At 42.5% G+C, this 25,091-nt stretch overlaps 1 protein-coding gene across 6 annotated transcripts in view; it reads left to right on the forward strand.

Annotated features, from left to right (window-relative positions):
• LOC139749897 (uncharacterized) overlaps positions 1–25,091 on the forward strand; it is a 110,659-nt gene that overhangs the window by 60,303 nt on the left and 25,265 nt on the right. For 2 of the 6 annotated variants that reach the window (XM_071664288.1, XM_071664292.1), the window contains exons 2-5: positions 11,382–11,764; positions 16,792–17,434; positions 18,936–19,136; positions 20,916–21,028. In XM_071664288.1, coding sequence (XP_071520389.1) covers positions 11,406–11,764; positions 16,792–17,434; positions 18,936–19,136; positions 20,916–21,028 — 1,316 coding nt within the window. In that variant the 5' untranslated portion in view covers positions 11,382–11,405. Of the gene's footprint in view, positions 1–8,766; positions 11,765–16,791; positions 17,435–18,935; positions 19,137–20,915; positions 21,029–25,091 lie in introns of those variants that run through there. The other 4 variants (XM_071664291.1, XM_071664290.1, XM_071664289.1 and 1 more) reach the window with 4 other exon arrangements.

Genomic DNA, 25,091 nt, shown 5'->3' on the forward strand with positions numbered 1-25,091 from the left:
ATACATATATATATATATATATATATATATATATATATATATATATATATATATATAACATACAAAGCTCCAACAGCCAGGATCGAACCTGGGACCCCTTGTGCAAGAGGCAGGCATGCTAACCGCTAGGCTAAGGGACTGTATAATAGGAAACAACTATTCGAAATACTAAGTACTCGAATACCCTTCGTCTCACAATGGTGAGCAACGGGGTCTATCGGTTGTTTCCGAACAGAACACATAGCCAGCTGATAGCGTTTTACCGAACCTGACTGTACAACGCGGAGTTATATGAATACGAATAAAGTGTATATGAACGCGCACCTTCATAGAACATACAAAGCTCCAACAGCCAGGATCGAACCTGGGACCCCTTGTGCAAGAGGCAGGCATGCTAACCGCTAGGCTAAGGGACTGCATAATAGGAAACAACTATTCGAAATACTGAGTACTCGAATACCCTTCGTCTCACAATGGTGAGCAACGGGGTCTATCGGTTGTTTCCGAACAGACCACATAGCCAGCTGATAGCGTTTTACCGAACCTGACTGTACAACGCGGAGTTATATGAATACGAATAAAGTGTATATGAACGCGCACCTTCATAGAAGATACAAAGCTCCAACAGCCAGGATCGAACCCGTGACCCCTTGTGCAAGAGGCAGGCATGCTAACCGCTAGGCTAAGGAAACAACTATACGAAATACTAAGTACTCGAATACCCTTCGTCTCACAATGTTGAGCAACGGGGTCTATCGGTTAGCATGCCTGCCAGGAAGCAGGCGAAAGAATGGTCAAACCCACCCACATACACACGCATATATATATGGGTACAGGGGTCGACGTGTTGCCAAAGGATTGAGCCAGGGAATGTGGGGCGTCTAGGGTGAACCATGGAAGGTTTTGTGTGGCCTGGATGTGGAAAGTGAGCTATGGTTTGGGTGCATTATACATGACAGCTAGAGACCGAGTGTGAACGAATGTGGCCTTCGTTGTCTTTCCCTAGTCCTACCTCGCGCGCACACGGGGGGAGTGGATTGCCATTTCATGTGTGGCGGGGTGGTGGCGGGAATCGATGAAAGCATCATGTATGTATATATGCATGTGTATATATGTATATATCTGTGTAAATATATGTATATATCTGTGTATGCATATGTATATATATGTTGAAATGTATAGGTATGTATATATGCGCGTGTGGGCGTTTATGTATATACATGTGTATGTGGATGGCTGGGCCATTCTTTCCTCTGTTTCTTTGCGCTACTTCGCTAACGAAGGAGACAGCGACAAAGTATAATAAATGATATAAATATGGGTATAGGAGGAGGGGAAAGATGAAGCAAGGAAGAACATTCCACAGATTTCCTGTTCCAGGAAAGGAAGTATGTGCTTCAGACGTAAAATGCCCAGAGACATGTCGAGCCATGAGCTCTGACTCTATACTCTTTGCCCATTCGTAGCTGAAAGGGAACTCGGAGGACCTCGGGCGAGTAAGATCAAGACGATGGCATAACGTCAGGAGGAGGTGAGGAACAGCCAGGATGACAAGACGTAGAATTATTCCAAAAATTTAGAGGTCAATAAGATGCCGAGAAGAGCCTGTGTGTGTGTGTGTGTGTGTGTGTGTGTGTGTGTGTGTGTGTGTGTGTGTGTGTGTAGAAGGCCTTTTGAATGCGTAATATTATTTTGTAAGCACTGTGGCTACTATAACCCGGCCACCAGGTGTCACTGGAGAAGTGTCCTTCAGGCTGGAGTGTGCCTTACCCTCCTGACGGAGGCTCACGTCCTGGAGTGATAATGAATGAATTGATTGATGGCGTGGATCGATGTCTCCGCTATGGGGTACATAGAGGGCTTCTGGGGTGTCGTGTGTCGCGGGTGGAAGGGGTGGATGTCGCCATTATATGGCTGGCGAAGGGGTTGAGTCAGGGAAAGGGGGGGGGGGGCATTATAGGCTACGGGAGAAAGTGAGTCTAATTCTTAGAATGATCAGGTAGAAGCAATAAGCTAAGGAATAGGAGTGAGGGGTTAGATTATAGAAATAAGGGTGAGGGTCTAGGGTATATATTAGGGTGGGCAGGGTTGGGGAGAGGGTATATATTAGGGTGGGCAGGGGTTGGGAGTAGCTTATAAGCTAGGGATAAAGGTAAAGGGCTAGCTTATAAGCTAGAGATTGAGGTAAGGGAATAGAAAATAAGCTAGAGTTGAAGGACTTTGTTATAAACTAGGGAACTGAGGCGATGTACGAGGTTATAATCTATGTACAAAGGTGAGCTACTAAGTTATAGGCTTAGGATAGAGGTGAGGGACTAGGTTGTAAGCTAGGGATAGAGATGAGGGACCAGGTTATAAACTAGAGGATAAAGGTGAGGGATTAGGTTACAAGTTTGGGTTACAGGTGAGGGACTAGGTTATAAGCTAGGGATAGAGATGAGGGACCAGGTTATAAACTAGAGGATAAAGGTGAGGGATCAGGTTATAAGCTTGGGTTAGAGGTGAGGGACTAGGTTGTAAGCTAGAGGACAGAGTGAGGTACTAAGGTTATAAGTCAGGGACATAGATGACCAACTACGGGTATGAATTAGGAGAGAGGCGAGCAACTACGTTATAAGCTTGGGACAGAGGTGGGGGACTCTGTTATAAGCTAGAGGGCAGAATAAAGTACTAGGTTATAGGCTATAAGCAAAGGTGAGGGACTTGGTTATAAGTTAGGGATAGAGGTAAGAAACTAGGTTGTAAGCTAGGGATAGATTGAGGACCAGGTTATAAGTTAAGGATAGAGTTGAGGGACTAGTTTATAAGTCTGGGATGTAGAAGCGGGAAAGTATAAGTATATAATGGCAATGAAGGACCACATTATATAGTAAGGGTTACGGTTGAAGAACTAGGATATTAATAAGGACGTACAAGTAATGGATTAGATAATCATGAATATGATTATCTATGTTTTTGAATCCTGGTTTCTTCATATATCCCTTTCTAAAATCCCATCACACAAGTTTCTTGTTGCTTTTCATATCTCTGTAGTCCCAGAGTATTTGATACTACTGGAACATCTAATCCATCTTGGAAACCCTACATTACACTTATAACTATGGTTTACCTCTATGAAGCTGTGAGTCCTGTTCAGATGATGAAAATCCTTCTCTCCTGAACAGTTGCTATGATCAAACCTAATGACTAATTTTGTCCTCGCTCAGAGTACTGTTCTCACATCTAAGGAGGTTCTAACTCCAAAGCAAACCTCCTAGTCTAACCTCGCAGCTTGACCCACTTGTACTTCACTTAGTGCTGATTCTCTTTCCCTCTTTCATAGATATTACTTTGGTTTTTGCTCTCAATTGGCTGTTTGTGTGTCCCCGTCATTTGCTAAACCACATACTGCTTGGTCAGCCACTACGTCACACGATTACAGTGTGGCTGATGGAAACTCAAGGGTGGGCTGTCGTGATATCTTTTTCTTTCCCTATACCGAGAAGCTTTGGAATCTCTTATGTCTTTCCTAACCAATACGACTAGTCCTTCCCGAAATTTTTCCTCTTCTTTCAGAATCCTTGCATTATTTTTTCTCTTATCTCTTTACTTTCCTATCCTTTTCCCCTTTTAATTTGTCGTTTACCACCTAGCCTCAAAGTGGACTTTTGTCCACGACCAGAGCCCTAACATAAGAGAAACTAGAGGCAAGAGTAGGGATTATATTATAAGCAAGAGGATGGAGGAGACTGACTTGATTATAGATAAGGATGGGAATGAAGGAATATATTATGAATTAATGGGTAAAGGTGAAGAACTGTGTCATACGCATGTGAGTTAAAGAGAGGAATCAAACTCCAAAAAAAGTCTTGGAAGGGGGATGAACTCATCATAGGATGCTGAGTGGAGATGGGCTTCATAAGTCCATCATGGCTAGAAAGGAAGATGGACTCCATCGTATCTTAGGAGTGCAGGGGAGTATATGAAAAGGGCAAATAACAGGAGACCTGGCGGTACATAACGTAATGATGTGCTGGAGGACGGGAATAATCTCATAAGTGATAGAGACACGATGGTAAGGCAGACGTTCTCCTCGCGATCCACCACTCCCTCTGGGACAATAGCCAGCAGGATAATAAGTAAGATAGAGTATTATGCAGTATGTACAGAGTATGATGCCTTGCAACCAGCCAGGTACATCTTTCTCAAAACTCTGCCTCTATCTGGGAATAATGTCTATCATAAGAAAAGGCATCCATACACAATATACTTTGAATGTAACCCTACATCTTGTCGAGTGTGCCTATGTCCAAAAGCCAACCAGATTTACATTGCTAATTACCCTAATATGGTTTACTGAATTTACTGAATCAAAATTCTTAAGTCATTACGTTGATATCTTTGATAACAACGCGGAAACATACAGTGAATCTGATGACGATATGTTTACTGCTATCGTTCTTTTCCCCGACTTCCAAGAAAGTCGACAGCACTAAGTCATGTATGTCAGTGCCTCTAGATGGGTCATGTATCATTTGATACCAATAATAATCTCCATTTAAGTCGATTTGCCTGATTTTCTATGGGTCATCTGATAGGAAATCTCTAATGATACTAGGGTTATCAAACTCTCCTCCATTCACCTAGTTTTAGATTTGAATACCTCATACAAAGTAGTATCATTATGCTACTCCAGTAATCACTGTGGGCGCCTTAATCATCAGACTTATGTATAACAAGTTGTAAGCGTCAAATCCAATTTCATCAATTTTGGCATCACTTAGATTCATTCACATATAGTATAACTGGCTTGTGTGGTCTATATTTACCGAAAACTATGTATCCTAGTATTGTTAATTCTGCAAATAAGAAGATATTTGTAATACCATCCTCGGGAGGTGGGATGGACTCCATCGAAGGCTGTGCAGAGAGAGGGAGTGATGGCCTCCATCACAGCCAGTAGAAGGGAGTTCATTAATCCCCATTATAGTGAGGATGGGATGAGACTGATGGTGCCATATACCATGGCAGTATAAACATAATGGCCTATTCCTCCCTGTTGCTGCAGGTAATCATAATGACTCAGTTGCACCTTGGTGAGCAATACTCCTACTGTCGAGACCGTTAAAAACACACGTTGGTCTAGCCTTGTTCTGATCATTTAGATTTCTTATTCATACGACATTGCCATTCAACGAATCCCATCTTTCAATCATTCTGTTCAAAGAAAGAGTCACTGCAATTTCCACTTACCTTCATTAATCTTTTCCACCTAATCCTTTAAGAGATAAAATCTATCTTTATCCAAGTCTGTTTGTTGATTCGACAACTAAAAAGTCAAAATGAAGTTCCTCTTTTTTGCCGTCTCGCTCGTATGGTAAATAACATCAATATCTTCAACCTCTCTTCATCAAGACTCCCCAGTTCGGGCACTGTTTTAGTTACAAAGTTTCGCTACTTTTATCTCCTCAATGGGTCTCAGAAATGTAGTCATATTTCTTAAACATATCTACAATCTGGAGGCTGAACAGTGTCCATAGTAACAGTAATTCATAAGCTCCCTGGGCATTTTCCTGACGATGAGTCTAACGAATGATGATGTGTCGATGATGTGTCGTCATGTATCAGTATCCCCGAATCTTCCTCAGAGTCTGATTCCTCCAGTCCTCCGAACATGATGTGTATTTCCACTGAAGTGTTTCTCATCTCCTACCCACTCTTTGCAAATTTTGCATTCTTGTGGTCACTTACAAACTTAAACTTAGCGAAAGATCTGTGGATTTCTTATCCTTTCCTTGTTCATGGAGGATAGAACAGAATGAGTCAAGTCTTATGTACTGCAAGATCATACTGAGGAGAAAATATGAGGGTTATCATTTCACTGTATCGCATGAATACAGGAATAAACTAATAAGGCAGGGGTGTTACATGACGTATCCTCTCAGTAAAGCTGTTAACGTCACTCATAATATGTATATCATATGGGTCTCAACTGCTGTAGAAGGATTTAAGATTTCTCTACAGAATGGTTAATATGATTTCACGCCCATTGATTGGCCGGTTACATCGACTTTAAGCCTTTCAAGTGCCAGGGTCATTAAGGCCAAAAACAACATTTTGTAATCACCAGTCACAAAAGCGTGAAGATCTTCAGGTGCAAAAGATAACTCTAAGACGCTCTCGCTGCACATATGGCCTCTTCCACGCTGATGTCATCTCACCTGTGATATGTGCAGTGAAGAGAGGTTTTATGATCTGAGGGGTTTCTTAACGTAGACTTTGATTCCGTCTCTCAGAACACCTCAGAAGTATGAAGAAATTTGTAATTCAAGGATCAAATACATGGCAGATGTGTGGCGTCGGTCTTGTCTGGTTGAAACTGATCACATCAGATAAGAGTAAGGTTACTACATGTACAGAGGGAAAGAGAAGGGAATATTTTGGTGGCCCGTAAGTATTACTTAGTTAACTATACAGTCTTAGGACTCCTCTCATTGGGGCACCTGCTCCCTTAAGACGGCGCTCCACTCAAGAGCAAGGAAAGGATGGATTCCTTTAGAGAGAGAAGATCCTTGACGAGACTGAATTCCTTTTTTGTCCGTTGACGATGATACAGCCACAGTGAAGGTGACTCTGCTCTCGTGGTAAAACCTCCTGCAGGCGGAGTCTGGTCAAACTATTCTGGTTAGCTTCTTGTGACCACAGTTAAGTGGGAATAGAACAGACCTGACACTTAGCTGGTAACCTGGAAAATCATATTAGCCATGTGAGTGGGAGCTGTATGAAGTATAACTGTATACTGTTGGATCTGCATCATCCTCAGAAGCATTATGTATAGCTACCCTGGTGTTTTTTATATGTCGGGTGTCTGTCATACGATGTGGCCAGGATAAACTGCTGATGATCTTGATGGGAAGAAGGAAGATAAATATAGGTGTACAGACACGTGAATACGGATAGTAAAAGTGATAGAAAAGAATAAGGATGGATACAGGTGTAGGTACTGTATACGTACAGATCAGCTAAGGAGGAGATGCAGTTGCCATATGAATGGAATTACTTACAGAACAAAGCCTGACATCTATCCCCTGGTCTTTCCCCTCACGGCTTCACGCATTCATGAATTTTGGTCTTCAATTCCACTTAGCACCGCACTGATAAATACAATCATTCCATATACTTCCTTATACTGGAATTTGATTGTTTAAACGCTAACTTGATTCTCAAAGTCACATCCATCTTGTATTGCATATTAAAAAAATATGCAGTCGTTTACAGTGATGGACATCCCTTCCATAAGCTGATTCAGGCATAGTTGATGTCCCGTTTATAAGCCATTGAAGAGTGAGAAGAAATATGTCAGACTTGAATAAGATTAAGGAGGAAGATGTCAGACTAGAACTAGAGGAAGGAGGAAGATGTCAGACCAGAGTTTGAAGGCAGTTCCATTTCCATGGTCACCGCTTCTCTCTTCTTTCATTAGTTTCGATCAGTTCAGCGTTTCATTCTGGAATAATGTATGGTAATATATGCAGTTGTGTTCACGTTATTCATCTCTGCACATATGTATGTATGAGACATTAGAATGGCGTTTTGTGCAGAGTTGTGTGGCTGTGTTAGTTTGGAATGCCTCCCTCAATTTAACTTAAAGGGGACGGCGCATCGCCACTTCTACACGGAAAATTGAGTTAGTTCATATTTGTTTTGTGGTAAGAGACTGGTTGCTGTCTTTAGTTATCTTGTCTGAAACGAAGTTAGAAATTATAGGAACTCCGTGGTGTAGTGGTTAGCGTTCCTGACTGTGACGTATTCACGGGCCGCCCAGGGTCGAGTATATAGGTTCGTATCTATGATTGCGGCAGTTGGTCCACAGTTAACCCAGCTATTCATCTACCCCTAGGAATTGGTCGCTAAAATGGGTTTCTGTCTCAGGAGGTAGCGCCAGAAAAAAGACGAAGAAAGACACATCCACTTACATACATATACGCAAATGCACTTACATATACTTATATATACAAACATATAAGTATCCAAACATATATATGAATATGTTCATATTCATACTTGCTCACCTTCATCCATTGCCGGCGCTACCCCGCCCCACAGGAAACAGCATCGTCACCTCTTGCATCAGCGAGGCAGCGCCAGGATGACCTTTATTCAGCATAACCCATGTGGTCGTGGGCTGGCCATCCTCTCTACCGCTTCACTCATTCCTTTACTGAAGATATTCTGTGATATCGACCTCCAGTAACTCGCTGATCGATCATGGCTTGCTTGCACGACTGTGCATGTTAAGTATCTGAGGCGTCCACTGAGGGATGCTGCTGAAGTTCCCCATGTCCCAAGCAGAGGGAGTGTTTTGATAATAATGATAATAATAGTAATAGTAACAATGGTAATGATGATAATGATGATAATGATAATAATATTAATGATGATAATGATAATGATAATAATGATAGCAATGATAATGATAATAATAATAATGATAATGATAATAATAATGATAATAATGATAATGATAACAATAATGATAATGATAATGATAATGATGATACTAATACTAATAATAATAATAATAATAATAATAATAATAATAATAAAATAATGATAATAATAATAATGATAATAATAGTAATAATAATGATAATGATAATAGTAATAATGATACTAATAATGATAATGATGATAACAATAATAATCTAAATAATAATGATAATAATAATAATAATAATAATAATAATAATAATAATAATAATAATAATAATAATAGTAATGATAATAACAATGATAATAATAACAGTAACATAGTAGTAATAGTAATAATGATAATATTAACAACAGTGTAACGTAGCCGCCTCGGTCATGCATCACTTCGCCTCACCTGCAGTGTGCATGACAGAAAGCTGGGCTTCAAGTAAAGTGATCTACTGGTCCATTACAAGGGTCACTGTCTACAGTGATGACAATACATTATTGGACACTACCATACCCAGCTGTGAACTAACTCACCCACCTCGATATAAAACCTCGGGAGACAATTCAATCTCTATCTTTATTGTTTCTATGACAATCTGTCATCGGATCTTCCATTTAGTAATGAATCAACACCAATTTTTAACCATTTTCTTAATATACTTATTTCATGAAAAATTAACTGGTTATTCATTTATCGCATATAACCAGATTCTTAAAAGTTAGACTGACTCTACCAACATGACCAGTGGTCATTCTCCAGACAACACTTATCCTTTCCATAAGACGATTTACACCTAATTAGCCGTTGCCAAGACCTACACAGCCACTATGTATATATATCCTCAAAGGTACTTTTACACTCCCATACCAACTGTTTACACCTTCATAACCAGTGGTGACACTACCAGAGGAACTGCTGAAACCTCCGGAGCCACTGTTGATGCCTTCAAAGCCACTCTGAACGCCTCTGAGGTCAGTGTTGACACTCCTAAAGCCACTGTAAAGATCCTGAGAGCCACCTTGATCCAGTGACAAAATCCTAAACAGACTGAGCACTTCATGACTGCAGGTTGACTCTGTCTGTACTTTAGTATGCATTCAGTCTGCGGTCTCCCTCTTGCGGTGAACGGAACTAGCCATGGTGTATTATGGTAGGTGGAGCTTATGCAATCTATCCATTGATCCCATGTGTTATCAACTTTATTTTCCTATTCACAGTTACATTTACTGTCTCCTGTAATGACTCCTTATTCTGATTTCATCACTAACGTTATTGCTGCTGTCAGGATAATGGTAATTTTTTTTTCACTGTTGTGACGAGAACTATCAGTTATCACCGTTAAAGCGAGCAGATGTGGTCTAAAACTCTCCCTCATTTTCCTTCTCTTTGGCTTATCTTCGAGACAAAGTTGTTCTGCTCTAGGGTTGGCTTATCTTCCAGTGGTAATGTTGCTCTATTCTAGGGTAACTACTCTGGCGCCGTATGCCCGATAGATGGACCTATTAGCACGCAAAAGATTAACAGTATTAAGAATTCCTCCCATCAATACGCTGTTGCCATGCCAGCAAACGATGTAAGTCACCTGCGAGGAAATTTTTGAATGAAAAGACACGAACGAAAGAAAATATTCTAACCTAACTGAACCAAAATTTTGCCCCGATCGTTAGGTTGGGTCGGGTCAGGTTAGGCTTTGTACTGTCCTCAGTGACCTAGGCTTTGTCATAAGGGATTTCCTTGTATTAATGATATATCAAGACGTAGTGAAAAAGGGATTTTCTTTTTCTCGAGCATATAACACCAGAATATTATCTCTAGGTAATATAGAACAACGTTTCTTTTGGAAGGTAAGTCGAGGAAATGTAAAAGATGATAACCATTATTTATTATTGATATTTTCATTCTTTATCATTCTATTTATCATCATCATTTCTATCAGTATCGTTGGGTAATTTAATCATTATCGTTCCTATCACGATTGTTGTTGGTTTTTTATCAATTTGATTATTGCCTTTGTGGCTGAAACTCATACCAAGGCATGAAGACTTAGGAAGTCTCTGATTTTCTTATTGTTTGCTTGAATTTTCAGCTCATTTAATAACCAGACTTGAAGGTTTTCGAGATGATCTTGAGATAAATGTTACCTCAGTATAAGAATCAAATACCATCAAGCTTTTGTCTTTAATATTGCTATCAAAAAATGTTCTAAACGCGAATATAACATGACCGTATAGTCCTGAAAAGTTACCAGAAACCCGGACAAATGTCCTCCAGTCACAGTTCCATCATTTTTCTCCAAAGAATTTTCCCAGAGGCCTTTTTAACAGTGACATGTTTACTAATAAGTTGGGCGACAACGAAGCCCCTTTTGGCGTTCAGTGGTAAGTGGGCTGGCTCTCTCCACCGGTCTTCTGTGTCACTGACGCCTTCAAGACCCCACTAGTAAGGTATCACACGAAGGCGGCGCCCTATTGATACTAGATTAACACTCAGAGGAAAAATCTGGCTCCCGTACAAGACTCAAAACAATAAACAAGCGAGCACAGTGCGCGAGAGCTCCTCCTCCCGCCGATGCGCGTCGGCCAATCAAATGCCTCCGGGTTTGTTTATCTTGGTGGCGGCGACCAATCACGGCGTCGGGCGGGAGATCGATCTTTAGTGGGAAGGGAGACGGTGAAACCCTGACTACCAATCAGAATATTTACGGAGTAATTGCTTGGCCAATCAATTTGCACCTCGGATTCAAAAGGTAGCCACGGAGGACCTGGGAGAGGTAATCAATGATTTCTGTGGTACAAAAGGAGAAGCCCGAGAGGTGCAAGATGCCGAGATTGCTTCATTTCATCGGAGGTCTCTTGCAGGTTGGCGCTGTGTATAATCTGCCGGGGAAAGTGCTCCCACTGAGTAAGGTTTCCCGTGTTAGCAGGTGGGTGGTGCGGAGCCCAGGATGGACGGCTGCTATGTGCCCAACAACCCGGCCTACACCGACTGCTGGCGACCGCTGTCACCAACCTGCGGCCAGGCGCCGGTCCTCACTCCCCTGCGGCCCCTAGCCGCTCCTAGCCCGCCTCTACACCCACCGCCCGCCTATCCACCCGCACGCTCTCCCTTGCCGCCCTCCAGCCATCCGGATGAATTCACGCCAGCAAGGACGCCTCCAGGCGCCCCCTCCGACGGCCTCTACAGCTCCACCACTCTACAGACACACTCCACTTCCGTGCCATCCAGTATGGGCTCATTCCCTCCGCTCTTCGACCTGGAGCCACTTCCAAACTTCGTGACTCTGTCGCCCCACGCGCCCTACAAGTAAGAAGTTTCCCGGCAGACCTCAGTAAAAGCGCTGCTGTAGAGCTTCCTGTAGAAGTCTGCGGCGGCCGTATGGTACTTTAGTGACCCTAGACACTTAAGAAGAGAACTGCCGTATGGATCATTCTGTAGTTACCCATAGTGCAGAGCCCAGGTAACAAGGACATCAGATTCTCTAAGTAGTTACTCAAATGTAGATTCCTCTCTTGTTCGCCACTGAACACAAAGGAAAATGTAGTGGCTACATCAGTGACTGTAGAGGAGACGGTGGTGGGTAGTAATACAGTAGCTGGGGCTGTAGCGATGTAATTACTCCTGTATTTCTTGAATCCTTTGCTTCATAGATTTTTTTGGAAAACCATGATTTTTTCCAAAAAAGATTTTCCTTTGGTATTTAAATAAAAATCTCTCATGGATATGTGCGTATGATATGTATGAAAACATGCTTTGTAAATAGCCCAACAATAGATATATGAACACTTGATAGACTTTCTGGATTACTTTTTACGTACTTTGTAAATAACCGAGCAGTAGGTATCCTTGTTAGAAATCTGATAGATTCTCTGGTACAATTTTGACGTAGTGGTAGAAAGAGAACCCAGTGGTTTAAGACCACATATAGAATTGAAGGAGTGGTGAACTGACTCTATTACATTTTTGTAATAGTATCTTTACACCTAAAGATTTACCGTAGTGTTGGCTCAGGCAGCATGTGTAACCTATGCTACACAGTAGAAACACAAATGGACACATTGTAAATATAAAGTTTCATACTATCCCACTCTTTACGAGATCAACCACATGAACTACACAAGAGAGACACACAGTAAAGACATAACTGTACAGAGTAAATGAGATTGTTCGTTGTCATCCTGAGAGCAGAGAGACTCAAACGCAAGGGGCAGCCTGTGCTTGATTCACTAGGGATAATTGCCTTGCTTGTGATGCAAGGTAATGATTATGTACATAACTTCCCTGTAATGATAAAGTGCTTGATGGCGTTGCTAATTGTAGACTATGTAATGTTGCTATTGTTAGTTCACAGATATTGCTGTTGATGCTTTTGGGGTGATATTTACAACCCCTTGAGCTCGACAGTGTGACCCTTGAGCACGTTAGTAGAACTACTCATTATTACGGCGTAACCTTTGACTTAACTAGTACGTAGGAAGTCAAAGGTTAGGCTAATTTCACCCCAGGACCGTACCGTCGTGTTGGACGGGTTACACATTACACAGAGTTTCCTAAATAAATATAATCCTTTGTCTAAGGCACTTTACCCAGTTTCCCAGAAATGTAGTTACATTTTTGCAGTCACCTTATTGTTGCTCATGAATACGTAACATGAATCTGATTTTTATGATTTAATGAGTTCTTTATATGAGGAAAATACTGTCTGGATGTCAAATTGCACATGTGTATGTTTGTTTATGGCAGTGTTTGCACGTATGTGTGTGTGTGTGTAATGATAAAGATAATTATAACAACAATGATGATAATAGTAATAGTAATAACAATGATGATAACAATAAAAATAATATCAATATCATGATAATGATGATAACTATTGATAATGATAATGATAGTAATAGCAATAGTAATAATGATAATAGTAATGATGATGATAGTAAAAATAATATCCCTGGGGATAGGGGAAAAAGAATACTTCCCACGTATTCCCTGCGTATCGTAAAAGGCAACTAATAATAATAATAATAATAATAATAATAATAATAATGATAGTAATAATAATAACAATAATAATAATAATAATAATAATAATAATAATAATAATAATAATAATAATAATAATAATAATAATAGTAATAATAATTATGATGATTATAATAATAATAATAATAATAATAATAATAATAATAATAATAATAATAATAATAATGATGATAATAATAATAATGATAATGATAATGATAATAATGATAATGATGATAATAATGATAATGATAATAATAATAATACTAATAATAATAATAATAATGATAATAATGATAATAATAATGATGATAATAATAATAATGATAATAATAATAATAATAATAATAATAATAATAATAATAATAATAATAATAGTAATAATAATAATAATAATAATAATAATAATAATAATAATAATAATAATAATAATAATAATAATAATAATAATAATAATAATAATAATAATAACAATAATAAAAATAAAGATAATGATGATGATGATCATAATAATGATAATCATAATAGTCAATGATAACAATGATAACAATAATAGCAGTAATAATAATGACAATGATGATGTACCTAACTGCTTCTCCCGTCTTAACGAGGAAGCCTCAGTAGCGAATTAGGAACTCAGTAGCACACCTTCCCTCTACTTGGCGTGTAAAATGCAGAGAAGCTAAAGCCTACAAACTACGGCGAAGCCCCGAGGACCATTTCTTGCTTTCCTTAATCACTGCGTATGCCTTGGTTCGCCACATTGATAGCACATCGCTCCCTATATACCACATCGCTCAAATTCATTCTATCTCATGTACATTTCTCATCCTCCTGAATGTTCAGGCCCTTATACCATTCAGCCTCATTTACTCAATCCTTCAGTCTCTTCCTTAGTAGATCCTCTTACTCAGTCTCCCTTCGCTCATCCTCTCATTACGCTGGCACCACTTCAGCAAACCCTAGTCAGCTTTGTCAATGAAACTGCATTTACATCCACACCTCTCCCTTACACTGTCATTCCTTACAAGATCAACCATCCATGCACCACATGTCGTCCTCAGGCATTTCATTTCTAACACATCCACTATCTCTTTCCTTTGTTTCCATGGCCAAAGACTAACCCAGACATCACTGTTAGGACTACTGTACTTTACGACATGCTCATCCTTGCCCTTAAGGACACAAGACCCCTCCTTACACATGTTCCTTGATGCATCTTGAACCGTTGTACTCTCTCTCATCCTATGGTTCACTTCAGCCCTGTAGCTTCATCCGTTACCACGTCCACTTCCAGGTGTCTAAAGCGCTCCACATCCTGCAGGTCCTCTCTAACTATCTTTCCTCGTCTTCCTGTTGCAGCTTATTACCTTATTTTTCATCATATTTACTCTCAACTTTCTTCTTTTACACACTTTTCCAAAACTCAGCCACCGGGTTTTGCAGTCTGCCACCAGAAGCATGTCAAAAGGAATATGATTCACATTCCATGCTTCCACCCGACCTCACTCCCAGCATACCGTAAGCCTGTTCCTCACAATAAGACCTTTGCTTTTACCTCCCTCACCATCCCGTCCATAAACAGATTAAACAACCATGGTGACATCATACATCTTTAACACAGACCCACCTTTTCCGGAAGCCACTCACCAATTTTTCCATCCTAGTAATAGACATGTGCTACTCCTCTGGTAGAAACTTTTTATTGCATTTAGCAGTTTTCCACCTATTCCAGTCTTTCTTAGCGCCATCCATACGGCATCCTTCTCAGTTCTATCATATGTTTTTTTTTTCCAGATCCATTATTGCCACAGAAAGACCTCTCTCTTCATCCAGGTATTTCCCTCAAATCCCTCCAAATCAAACACCTGGTCCACACGTCCTCTACCGCTCCTGAAGCCATAGTGCTCCTCCCAAATCAGATGTTCTTTGCATGCCACCAGCCTCGCATTCATCACCCTCCTATACAATCTTGCCAAGTATTCTTAACAGACTTTTCCCTCTGTAATTCGAGTATCAACTTTTATCACCCTTACCTTTATAAACGGACTCATACATTCATTCAGCTAGTTCTCAAGTACCTCACCTTTGCTTATAAGGATAGATAAGAAATACTAATAATTATAATGATAATTGCTACTGCTACCAATAGTAATCTTGAATATGATACTGATGATAATAATAGTTTCTACATAATTCAAAGGTGGAGGTTGATATCGACCCTACTAGTTCATTATGAAGGTCACAGTGGTTGAGGTCTGTATGAGCTTGTAAGGGTTCGACGCGGTTGTAGTGTCGAGCCGCAACTCGGGGACCAGGCATCTCAGGTGTTAGGAGGTTACAGTGGCGAGAATGAAGCTGTTACTTAATCCCGAGCTGCCTGATAAGGTCCAAGTGTATGTGTGTGTGTGTGTGTGTGTGTGTGTGTGTGTGTGTGTTTACATACCTTTACGTATGTGTAGATAACATGCATACATAGGAGGTTGCCATACAAGTATGTAGGTATAGATTAATATATCAACATAATAATCCTACTATAAGCATCTCTGTGCAAGAATATATTCATGTATCTAGAAGTTTGTGATACTTGGTAAACCTTCCATCACCCTAGTTGACACCTTACCCTGACTGATACTTACGTAAACTTTCCATCACCCTAGCTGACATCTTGCCCTGACTGATGCTTAGGTAAACCCTTGTATGACAAGAGGTGATTCTTTATATAACCTCAGCTGACGCTTGCATTCATCTCCGCTGACCTTGGTGTATGACACTGGTATGATGTATGACACTTATATGATGCATGACATATGATGTATGACACTGGTATGATGTATGACACTTATATGATGCATGACATATGGTGTATGACACGCGTATTGTGTATGACACTTGTACGATGTATGACACTGGTATTGTGTATGACACGTATATGATGTATGACACTAGTATTGTGTATGACACGTATATGATGTTTGACACTGGTATTGTGTATGGCACTTATATGGTGTATGACACTAGTAACACTTATATGATGTATGACACTGGTACTGTGTATGACACGTATACGATGTATGACACTGGTATTGTGTATGACAGTTATATCAAGTATGACATGTGTTCAGCCTAGCTGATACCCTAGTATGACCCCAAATGATCTTGTGCACAATTCTACTATGAACTCACTTGACCTTGTGTTTGACACCCTTATGTTACCAGTATGACCCCCATTTGTTCTCCTCATGACCCAAACTGACCTAGAATGACCCCAGTAACCCCCTCATGACCCCAGTATGACCGGCCTTCCCCCCCAGCAGGGAGGTGAGCAGCATGCTGGGGAAGGAGAAAGGGGACCCCATGGCGGACGTCTTGCTGTCACTGAAGCACGCTGTAGTCCACCCACACCAGGTGGGTGATTCGCCGCCCCCGCCGCCCCTAACGCCGCCCATGCCGCCCACACACCCACCCCTCCCGCCCTTCCACCCTCCACCGCCCTACTCGCCCTCGTCTTACCCTCCCTACCCAGACACACCCACGTATATCCCCTTGGCTCCCTTAGCTGCCCCGTCGCCACCCCCTGACACATCCCTTCCTGAGCCTATCCTCCCCCTCCCGGCCGCCTCTCCGCCCACCACCCACCCGGACGACGCCCACATCCCGCCCACCACCACCCTGGATGAGTCCGTGACTCTCCCGGATGCCGTGGGCGCCACCTCTCCTCCCCCTTCCTCTATCCCCGTGTCCCTGGGAACATCAGGGACGCTGAGCTTCGGGGCGACGTTGGGCGGCAGCTTCGGCACATTCGGGAGCACTTTAGGTTCCCTCGGGGGCCCCCTGCCTTCCATGGGGTCGTCAGGATACTCTAGTCCTATCGGCAACTCCCTGAGCGGGTCCCTCGGGGGCCCGCTCCTGCCGCCGCCGCCGCCGATGTCACCTTACTCCTACCAACAGACGCAGGTAAGGTGGTGACAGTAGGGGGGCAGTAGGCCGCCGCCCTGGCCCCCTTCAGCACCGTCAGTAGCTCCCGCCAGTACACCTGAGAGACGTTGCTACTTTCCGTACTGCAAGGTAGACCTCCACAGCTCCTGTGCCTCACACGCAGAGCAGCGCCTGTATCGGCGGCAGCCAAGCCCAGAGCCACTTAGCATAACTCAGATCAATCTTCCAGTAGTGCCCAGATCATAAACTCATCCCTTAGCTTTAGACAAGTATAGATGTTTGTTACACTCCCATCTGCTGTATTGCTGAAGCTGTATGTATTATGGTAGACAATACCCTTCCATGCGTAATGGCTGACTGGCACAACTATCATCAACAGTTGCCGGAACCAGCCTTCGTGATGGTTAATAATTTGTACCAACCGTAAGCAGTAGTTATCATTTACGTAAATAGTACAGTCAGAGAGTAATAGCTGCCACAGGTATACAGAAGTAATCATACAGAGAGTAAAGTCAGTGATCAGCTGACACAAAAGTCTTCAAAAGTAATAAGATTAATAATTCAAACTGTGAGGGAAAGCTGAGATAGCATACCTCGAGTACTGGTGGAATAGTCTGGTAAGTCTCTCAGAGATAATGCCAGAAATACCACAAACTGTGAAAAGCCGTCGGATATATATATATATATATATATATATATATATATATATATATATATATATATATATATATATATCAAAAGTTAGAGATTACAAGCTGTGTTCTGCGGCTGGGAAGGAAATAGATGAGTGGTGAGGCGTGGAGAGCTACTGAACTGTCATCACATGGCCTCCCTGTGCATGCTACTGTACTTTGCCCCACAGCCTATAGCAGCAGTAGAGTCCAGCTTACCCAGGCGCCTTCTTCTCTACCGTACACCCAGGTAAATAAGACAGAAGTAGATGTCTTTTATCTTGAAGTATTTGATTGATATAGACAGCAACTGTAGCTTGATCCCTTGTGTGGGACGACTTAATATTATGAATACGAGGACTTAATCCCTTGGGGTGCGATGAGTCATTCTTTGAGTAAGGTGACTTAATCCATTGAGGACGGTGACCCAAGTCATCAGAATCAAAGAGTCAAGTCATCTCATTCAAGGGACTTAGTCGTCGTCCTCAAATGGTTAGATCTTATAGCTTAAGTTCGCAATGAATTACAAAGCAAATACATGAGAAAAGTTGCATTCACTTAAAGTAATCATTACGTACGACTTAGATAGATTGCAATTAATTTCTTTCTCTAGATTACCATTTACAATGCACGATAGATTCACTCCCAACAGTCTACTAATAAGTAAGAAGAAAGTACTAGATCTCCCCCTCCATAACCAAGTAACACAGGCTTTTAAACTAACCACACTAGACCAACTAACCAGCCAAGGCCTAACCAAAGGAGCCCTGTCAGGAGGCAACTAGCTAGCCAGGTAACCAGGCCCCTCTCGTGAGTGCTGACCCGTCCTCCCCCTCCCGCTACGACAGACCTTACCGAGCATGATGGGGAGTATGGGCGCCGGCGGCTGCTACTCCACGGGCGGCTACCAGGAGACCGCCTCGGCCTACTCTCCACCAGCGCCGCCACACGTCTTCCCAGCCATGAGCGTCAACGTCTCCATGAACATGACAATGGGCGTCTCTAATGTCAACATGGGCTACTCGCCAGAACAGTCGCTTCAGCACCAGGTGAGACGAGACGATCAGACTCCCGTGCAGGTCATGTACGATTTACAACAACGAAACTAATCATTATAATCATTGATTAGCCTAATCATAAGCAGGGAGTACTGTCAATCAATATGATTTGTAGATATTGTCATTTATGTAATTGTTTCTGCATTTTTGATATCTCCTGTCGCTCAAATTTTCTCAAGTCTTTGGAGTCGAAATTTTCAAATCTTCCACTATATACCTCGAAATTTATTTCCATTTATGAATACAATTCATATCACAAAATAATAAAGAAAAATGGATCTGGTCTTTTTAAACCCGAATACAAATAATACAGAAAAATACATCTAGTCATCTTAACCTCAAATACAAAACTGACTTCATTTGTCCTATGATACGTTGCTCAGGTTTCTATAAACTCCAACTTTCATTTCCCCTCCCTCACACTGCGGGCCACACTATCTTACTGCAATGCACCTCCAACACGAAATCCACATTATAACTCGGTCATTATTTTTCCTCCCCTTTGCCTTCCTTTACTGGATGCTAATTAAACTTTTTACTTCAAATACTGAATAGTTTCCGACTGCCTTCTTCATGCATGGTTGAAAAGCTTCTCTGTGATGCCCCACTCACATGTCAGTCCAATTTCATTTACACTGCATAACAATCTTTTTCTAAGATTCCCGTATCAGAGGTCTCATATGGCGATTCGTAAAGTGTGAAACTGAATCTTCGTATTCCTACTTAGTTCCGTATGCTTTAACTTAATCCTTAATGCTTTCAACAGACCTGTATTCCCCTAGCCAGGTCCTTGGCATCATAAGTCGACTTTCGGTACACTAGACATTTGCTATGTGCTGTTCTACGAATTTTCTTCATCTAGATTGATTCTAGGTACTCTACACTGACTCTATGTACTCTAAACTGATTTCAAGTACCTTCCATGAACTTTGTACTTTCTAAACGGATTCTTGGTGCCCTACTTTGATTTTCTATATGCTACACTGTTTCTAGGTGCCCTACACTGACTCTCCATGCTCTAGACTGATTCTAGGTGCTCTACTTTGACTTCTGATTCCCTACTGACTTAACTGATTGTAGGTGCCCTACACTGACTCCCTATGCTCTAAACTGATTCTAGGCACCCCACACTAGCTCTCTATACTGTACAATGTTTCTAGGTACCTTCCACGGACCATCTGTTCTCTAAACTGAGTCTAAGCACCCTTCACTGACTGCCTATGCTCTGAACTGATTCTGGGTAACCTACACTGTTTCTCAATGCTCTAAACTGATTCTAGGTATATTATACGCAATCTATGTGCTCAAACCGATTCCAGGTGACATTAACTGACCTGAGGTGACTGAAGGTGACTGACTCTGGGTAACATATTCAACCCTGGGTGACTCAAGTTGACACTGGGTGAACAAGGCTGTCTTGGATGACCGAAACTGACCCCTAAATGGCCTCAGACACACCTAGTTCTCCAGTGTGCCCCGGTACCCCAGAATGCCCTTCGACTGATCCAGGTGCCCTAAACCGATTTAGAAGCTTCCAAACCTACCCCGGAAGTCCAAGATCAACCCTCAGTTCTTTAGACTAACCCAGACCTTAGGCTCACCCTTAGGAGCCATGGTTAAGCCCTGGGTGCCATTAACAGACCTTTTTGCACCCTCAACTGTCCCTAGATTGATCCTGGGTGTCCTTGGGTAGCCTTAGATGTTGGATGACTACCCTTGTGTTTTCCACAGTAATCCTACGTGACCTGACAAACCCGTCTTTTCTCTTAGTGGTCAACAAGCTGCGCAGGTCCACAGGGCACGTCTGTCTCTCCTGTTGGAGGGGTCGGTTACCCCCAGCACTCCGCCCCTGGCCTGGTCAGTCCGCTACCCATGTCCTACAGGTGAGTGTGTGAACACATGATCAACATATCATACAGTGTGGTACCCCGGGCCATCAGCCACATCATACAGTTTGATATCCCTGACTATGAGCCATATCATACAGTGTGGTACTCCTGACCATCATCCATATCATACACTGGGGTACCCCTGACCTTCAGCCATATCTTGCAGTGTGGTACCCCTTACCATCAACCATATCATACAGTGTGGTGCCCCTGTCCATCAGCCATATCGTACATTGTGATACCCCTGACCATCAGCCATATCATACACTGTGGTACCCCTGACCATGAGCCATATCATACAGTTCGGTACCCCTGACTATGAGCCATATCACACAGTTTCGTACCCCTAACCATCAGCCATATCATACAGTGTAGTACCCCTGACAATTAGCTATATCATACATATACAGTGCGGTACCTCTGACCTTCAGCCATATCATACAGTGTGGTACCCCTGACCTTCAACCATATCATACTGTGTGGTACTCTTCACTATCAGCCATATCATACAGTGTGTTACCCCTGACCTTCAGCCATATCATATGGTGTGGTACCCCCTACCCTCAGTCATATCATACAGTGTGGTACCCCTAACCATCATCCATATCATACACTGTGGTACCGCTGACCATCAGCCATATCATACAGTGTGGTGCCCCTGACCATCAGCCATATCATACAGTGTGATACCCTTGACTATCAGCCATATCATAGGGTGTGGTACCTCTGACCTTCAGCCATATCATTCATTGGGATACCCCTGACCTTTAGCCATATCATGCAGTGGGGTATCCCTAACGGCAAGGCATATCATACAATGTGGTATTCCTGACCTTCAGTTATATCATACATTGTGGTACCCCTGACCATCAACCTTATCATACAGTGTGGTACCTCTGACCTTCAGCCATATCATACAGTGTGGTACCCAATACCCTCTGCCATATCATACAGTGTGGTACCCCTGACCATCATTTATATCACACAGTGTGGTATCCTTGACCTTCAGCCATATCATTCAGTGTGGTACCCCTATCAGCCATATCATACAGTGTGGTACCCCTGACCTTCAGTCATATCATACAGTGTAGTACCCCTGACCTTCAGCCATATTGTTCAGTGTGGTACCCCTGACCATCACTCGTATCATAAGGTGTGGTACCCTGACCATCAGCCATATCATAAACTGTGGTACCTCTGACCATCAGCCATATCTTACGGAACGGTACCCCTATGTTATACAGTGTGGTACCCATGACCTTCAGCCATATCATACAGTGGGGTACCCCGACGATCAGCCATATCGTACAGTGTGATATACCTGGCCTTCAGCCATATCATACGGTGTGGTACCCTTCACCATCAGCCATATCATACATTGTGGTATCCCTGACCTTCAGCCGTATCATATAATGTGGTACCCCTGACGATCAGCCGTATCATACAGTATGGTACCCGTGACCTTCAGCTGTATCATAGTGTGGTATACCTGACCTTCAGCCATATGATACAGTTTGGTACTCCTGCCCTTCAGTCATATCACAAAGTGTGGTACCCCTGACCATCACCCATATCATAAGGTGTGGTACCCTGACCATCAGCCATATCCTATGGTGTGGTACCCCCTATCCTCAGTCATATCATACAGTGTGGTACCCCTAACCATCATCCATATCATACAGTGTGGTGCCCCTGACCATCAGCCATATCATACAGTGTGATACCCTTGACTATCAGCCATATCATAGAGTGTGGTACCCCTGACCTTCAGCCATATCATTCATTGGGATACCCCTGACCTTTAGCCATATCATGCAGTGGGGTATCCCTAACGGCAAGGCATATCATACAATGTGGTATTCCTGACCTTCAGTTACATCATACATTGTGCTACCCCTGACCATCAACCTTATCATACAGTGTGGTACCTCTGACCTTCAGCCATATCATACAGTGTGGTACCCAATACCCTCTGCCATATCATACAGTGTGGTACCCCTGACCTTCATCTATATCACACAGTGTGGTACCCTTGACCTTCAGCCATATCATAGTGTGGTACCCCTGACTATCAGCCATATCATACAGTTAGGTATCCCTGACCATCAGCCATATCATACAGTGTGGTTCAGCCATATCATACAATGTGATACCCCTGACCTTCAGCCATACCATACGGTGTGGTACCCTTCACTATCAGCCATATCATACAGTATGGTACCCCTGACCTTCAGCTATATCATACGGTATGGTACCCCTAACAATCAGCTATATCATACAGTGTGGTACGTATGCTCTTCAGCCATATCATACAGTGGGTACCCCGGCGATCAGCCATATCATACAGTGTGGTATTTCTGACCTTCAGCCATACCATACGGTGTGGTACCCTTCACCATCAGCCATATCATACAGTGTGGTACCCAACGATCAGCCATATCATAGAGTGTGGTACTTCTGACCTTCAGCCATACCATACGGTGTGCTACCCTTCACCATCAGCCATATCATACAGTGTGGTGCCCCTGACCTTCAGCCATACCATACGGTGTGGTACCCTTCACCATCAGCCATATCATATAGTGTGGTACCTTAGACCTTCAGCCATATCATACAATGGGGTTCCCTGACGATCAGCCATATCATACAGTGTGGTACCCTTGACCTTCACCGATATCGTAGTGTGGTACACCTGACCTTCAGCCATACCATAGAGTGTGGTACACCTGACCTTCAGCCATATAATACAGTGTGGTACCCCTGACCATCGGCCATATCATACAGTGTGGTATCCCTGACCTTAGCCATATTATATGGTGTGGTACCCTGACCATCAACTATATCATGCAGTATGGTACCTCTGACCATCAGTCATATCATACAGTGGGGTACCCCTGACCTTCAGCCACATTAAACAGTGTGGTACCCCTGACCTTCAGCCATATCATTCAGTGTGATATCCCTGACCTTCAGTCATATTATTCTGTGTGGTACCGCTGACCATCAGCCATATCGTACAGTGTGGTGCCCATGACCATCAGCATATCATACAGTGTGGTACCCCTGACCTTCAACCATATCATATAGTGGATTACCCCTGACGATCAGCCGTATCATACAGTATGGTACCCGTGACCTTCAGCTATATCATAGTGTGGTATACCTGTTCTTCAGCCATATCATACATTGTGGTGCTCCTGACCATCAGTCATATTACAGAGTATGGTACCCTTGACCTTCAGCCATATTGTTCAGTGTGGTTCCCCTGACCATCAGCCATATCGTACGTTGTGGTACCCCTGATCATCACCCATATCATAAGGTGTGGTACCCTGGCCATCAGCCATATCATACACCGTGGTACCTCTGACCATCAGCCTATCATATAGTGTGGTATCCCTGAGCTTCAGCCATATCAAACAGTGTGGTACCACTGACCTTCAGCCATGTCACTCAATGTGATACCCCTGACCTTCAGCCATATTATTCAGTGTGGTACCCCTGACCTTCAGCCATATTATTCAGTGTGGTACCCCTGACCTTCAGCTATATCGTACTGTGTGGTATCCCTGATCATCAGCCATATCATAAACCGTGGAACCTTTGACCTTCAGTCATATCAAACAGTGTGGTACCCCCGACCTTTAGCCATATCATACAATGTGGTACCACTGACCATCAGCCTTATCGCACAGTAAGGTACCCCTGACCATCAGCCATATCATACAGTATGGTACCCCTGACCTTCAGCTATATCATACGGTATGGTACCCCTAACCATCAGCTATATCATACAGTGTGGTACCCATGTTCTTCATCCATATCATACAGTGAGGTACCCGATCGATCAGCAATATTATACAGTGTGATACACTTGACTTTCAGCCATACCATACGGAGTGGTACCCTTCACCATCAGCCATATCATACTGTATGATACCCTTGACCTTCAGCTATATCATACGGTATGGTACCCCTAACCATCAGCTATATCATTCGGTGTGGTACGTATGATCTTCATCCATATCATACAGTGGGGTACCCCAACGATCAGCCA

The sequence above is a fragment of the Panulirus ornatus genome, chromosome 8 (assembly GCF_036320965.1).
Source record: "Panulirus ornatus isolate Po-2019 chromosome 8, ASM3632096v1, whole genome shotgun sequence".
NCBI classification, from domain to species: Eukaryota; Metazoa; Arthropoda; class Malacostraca; order Decapoda; family Palinuridae; genus Panulirus; species Panulirus ornatus.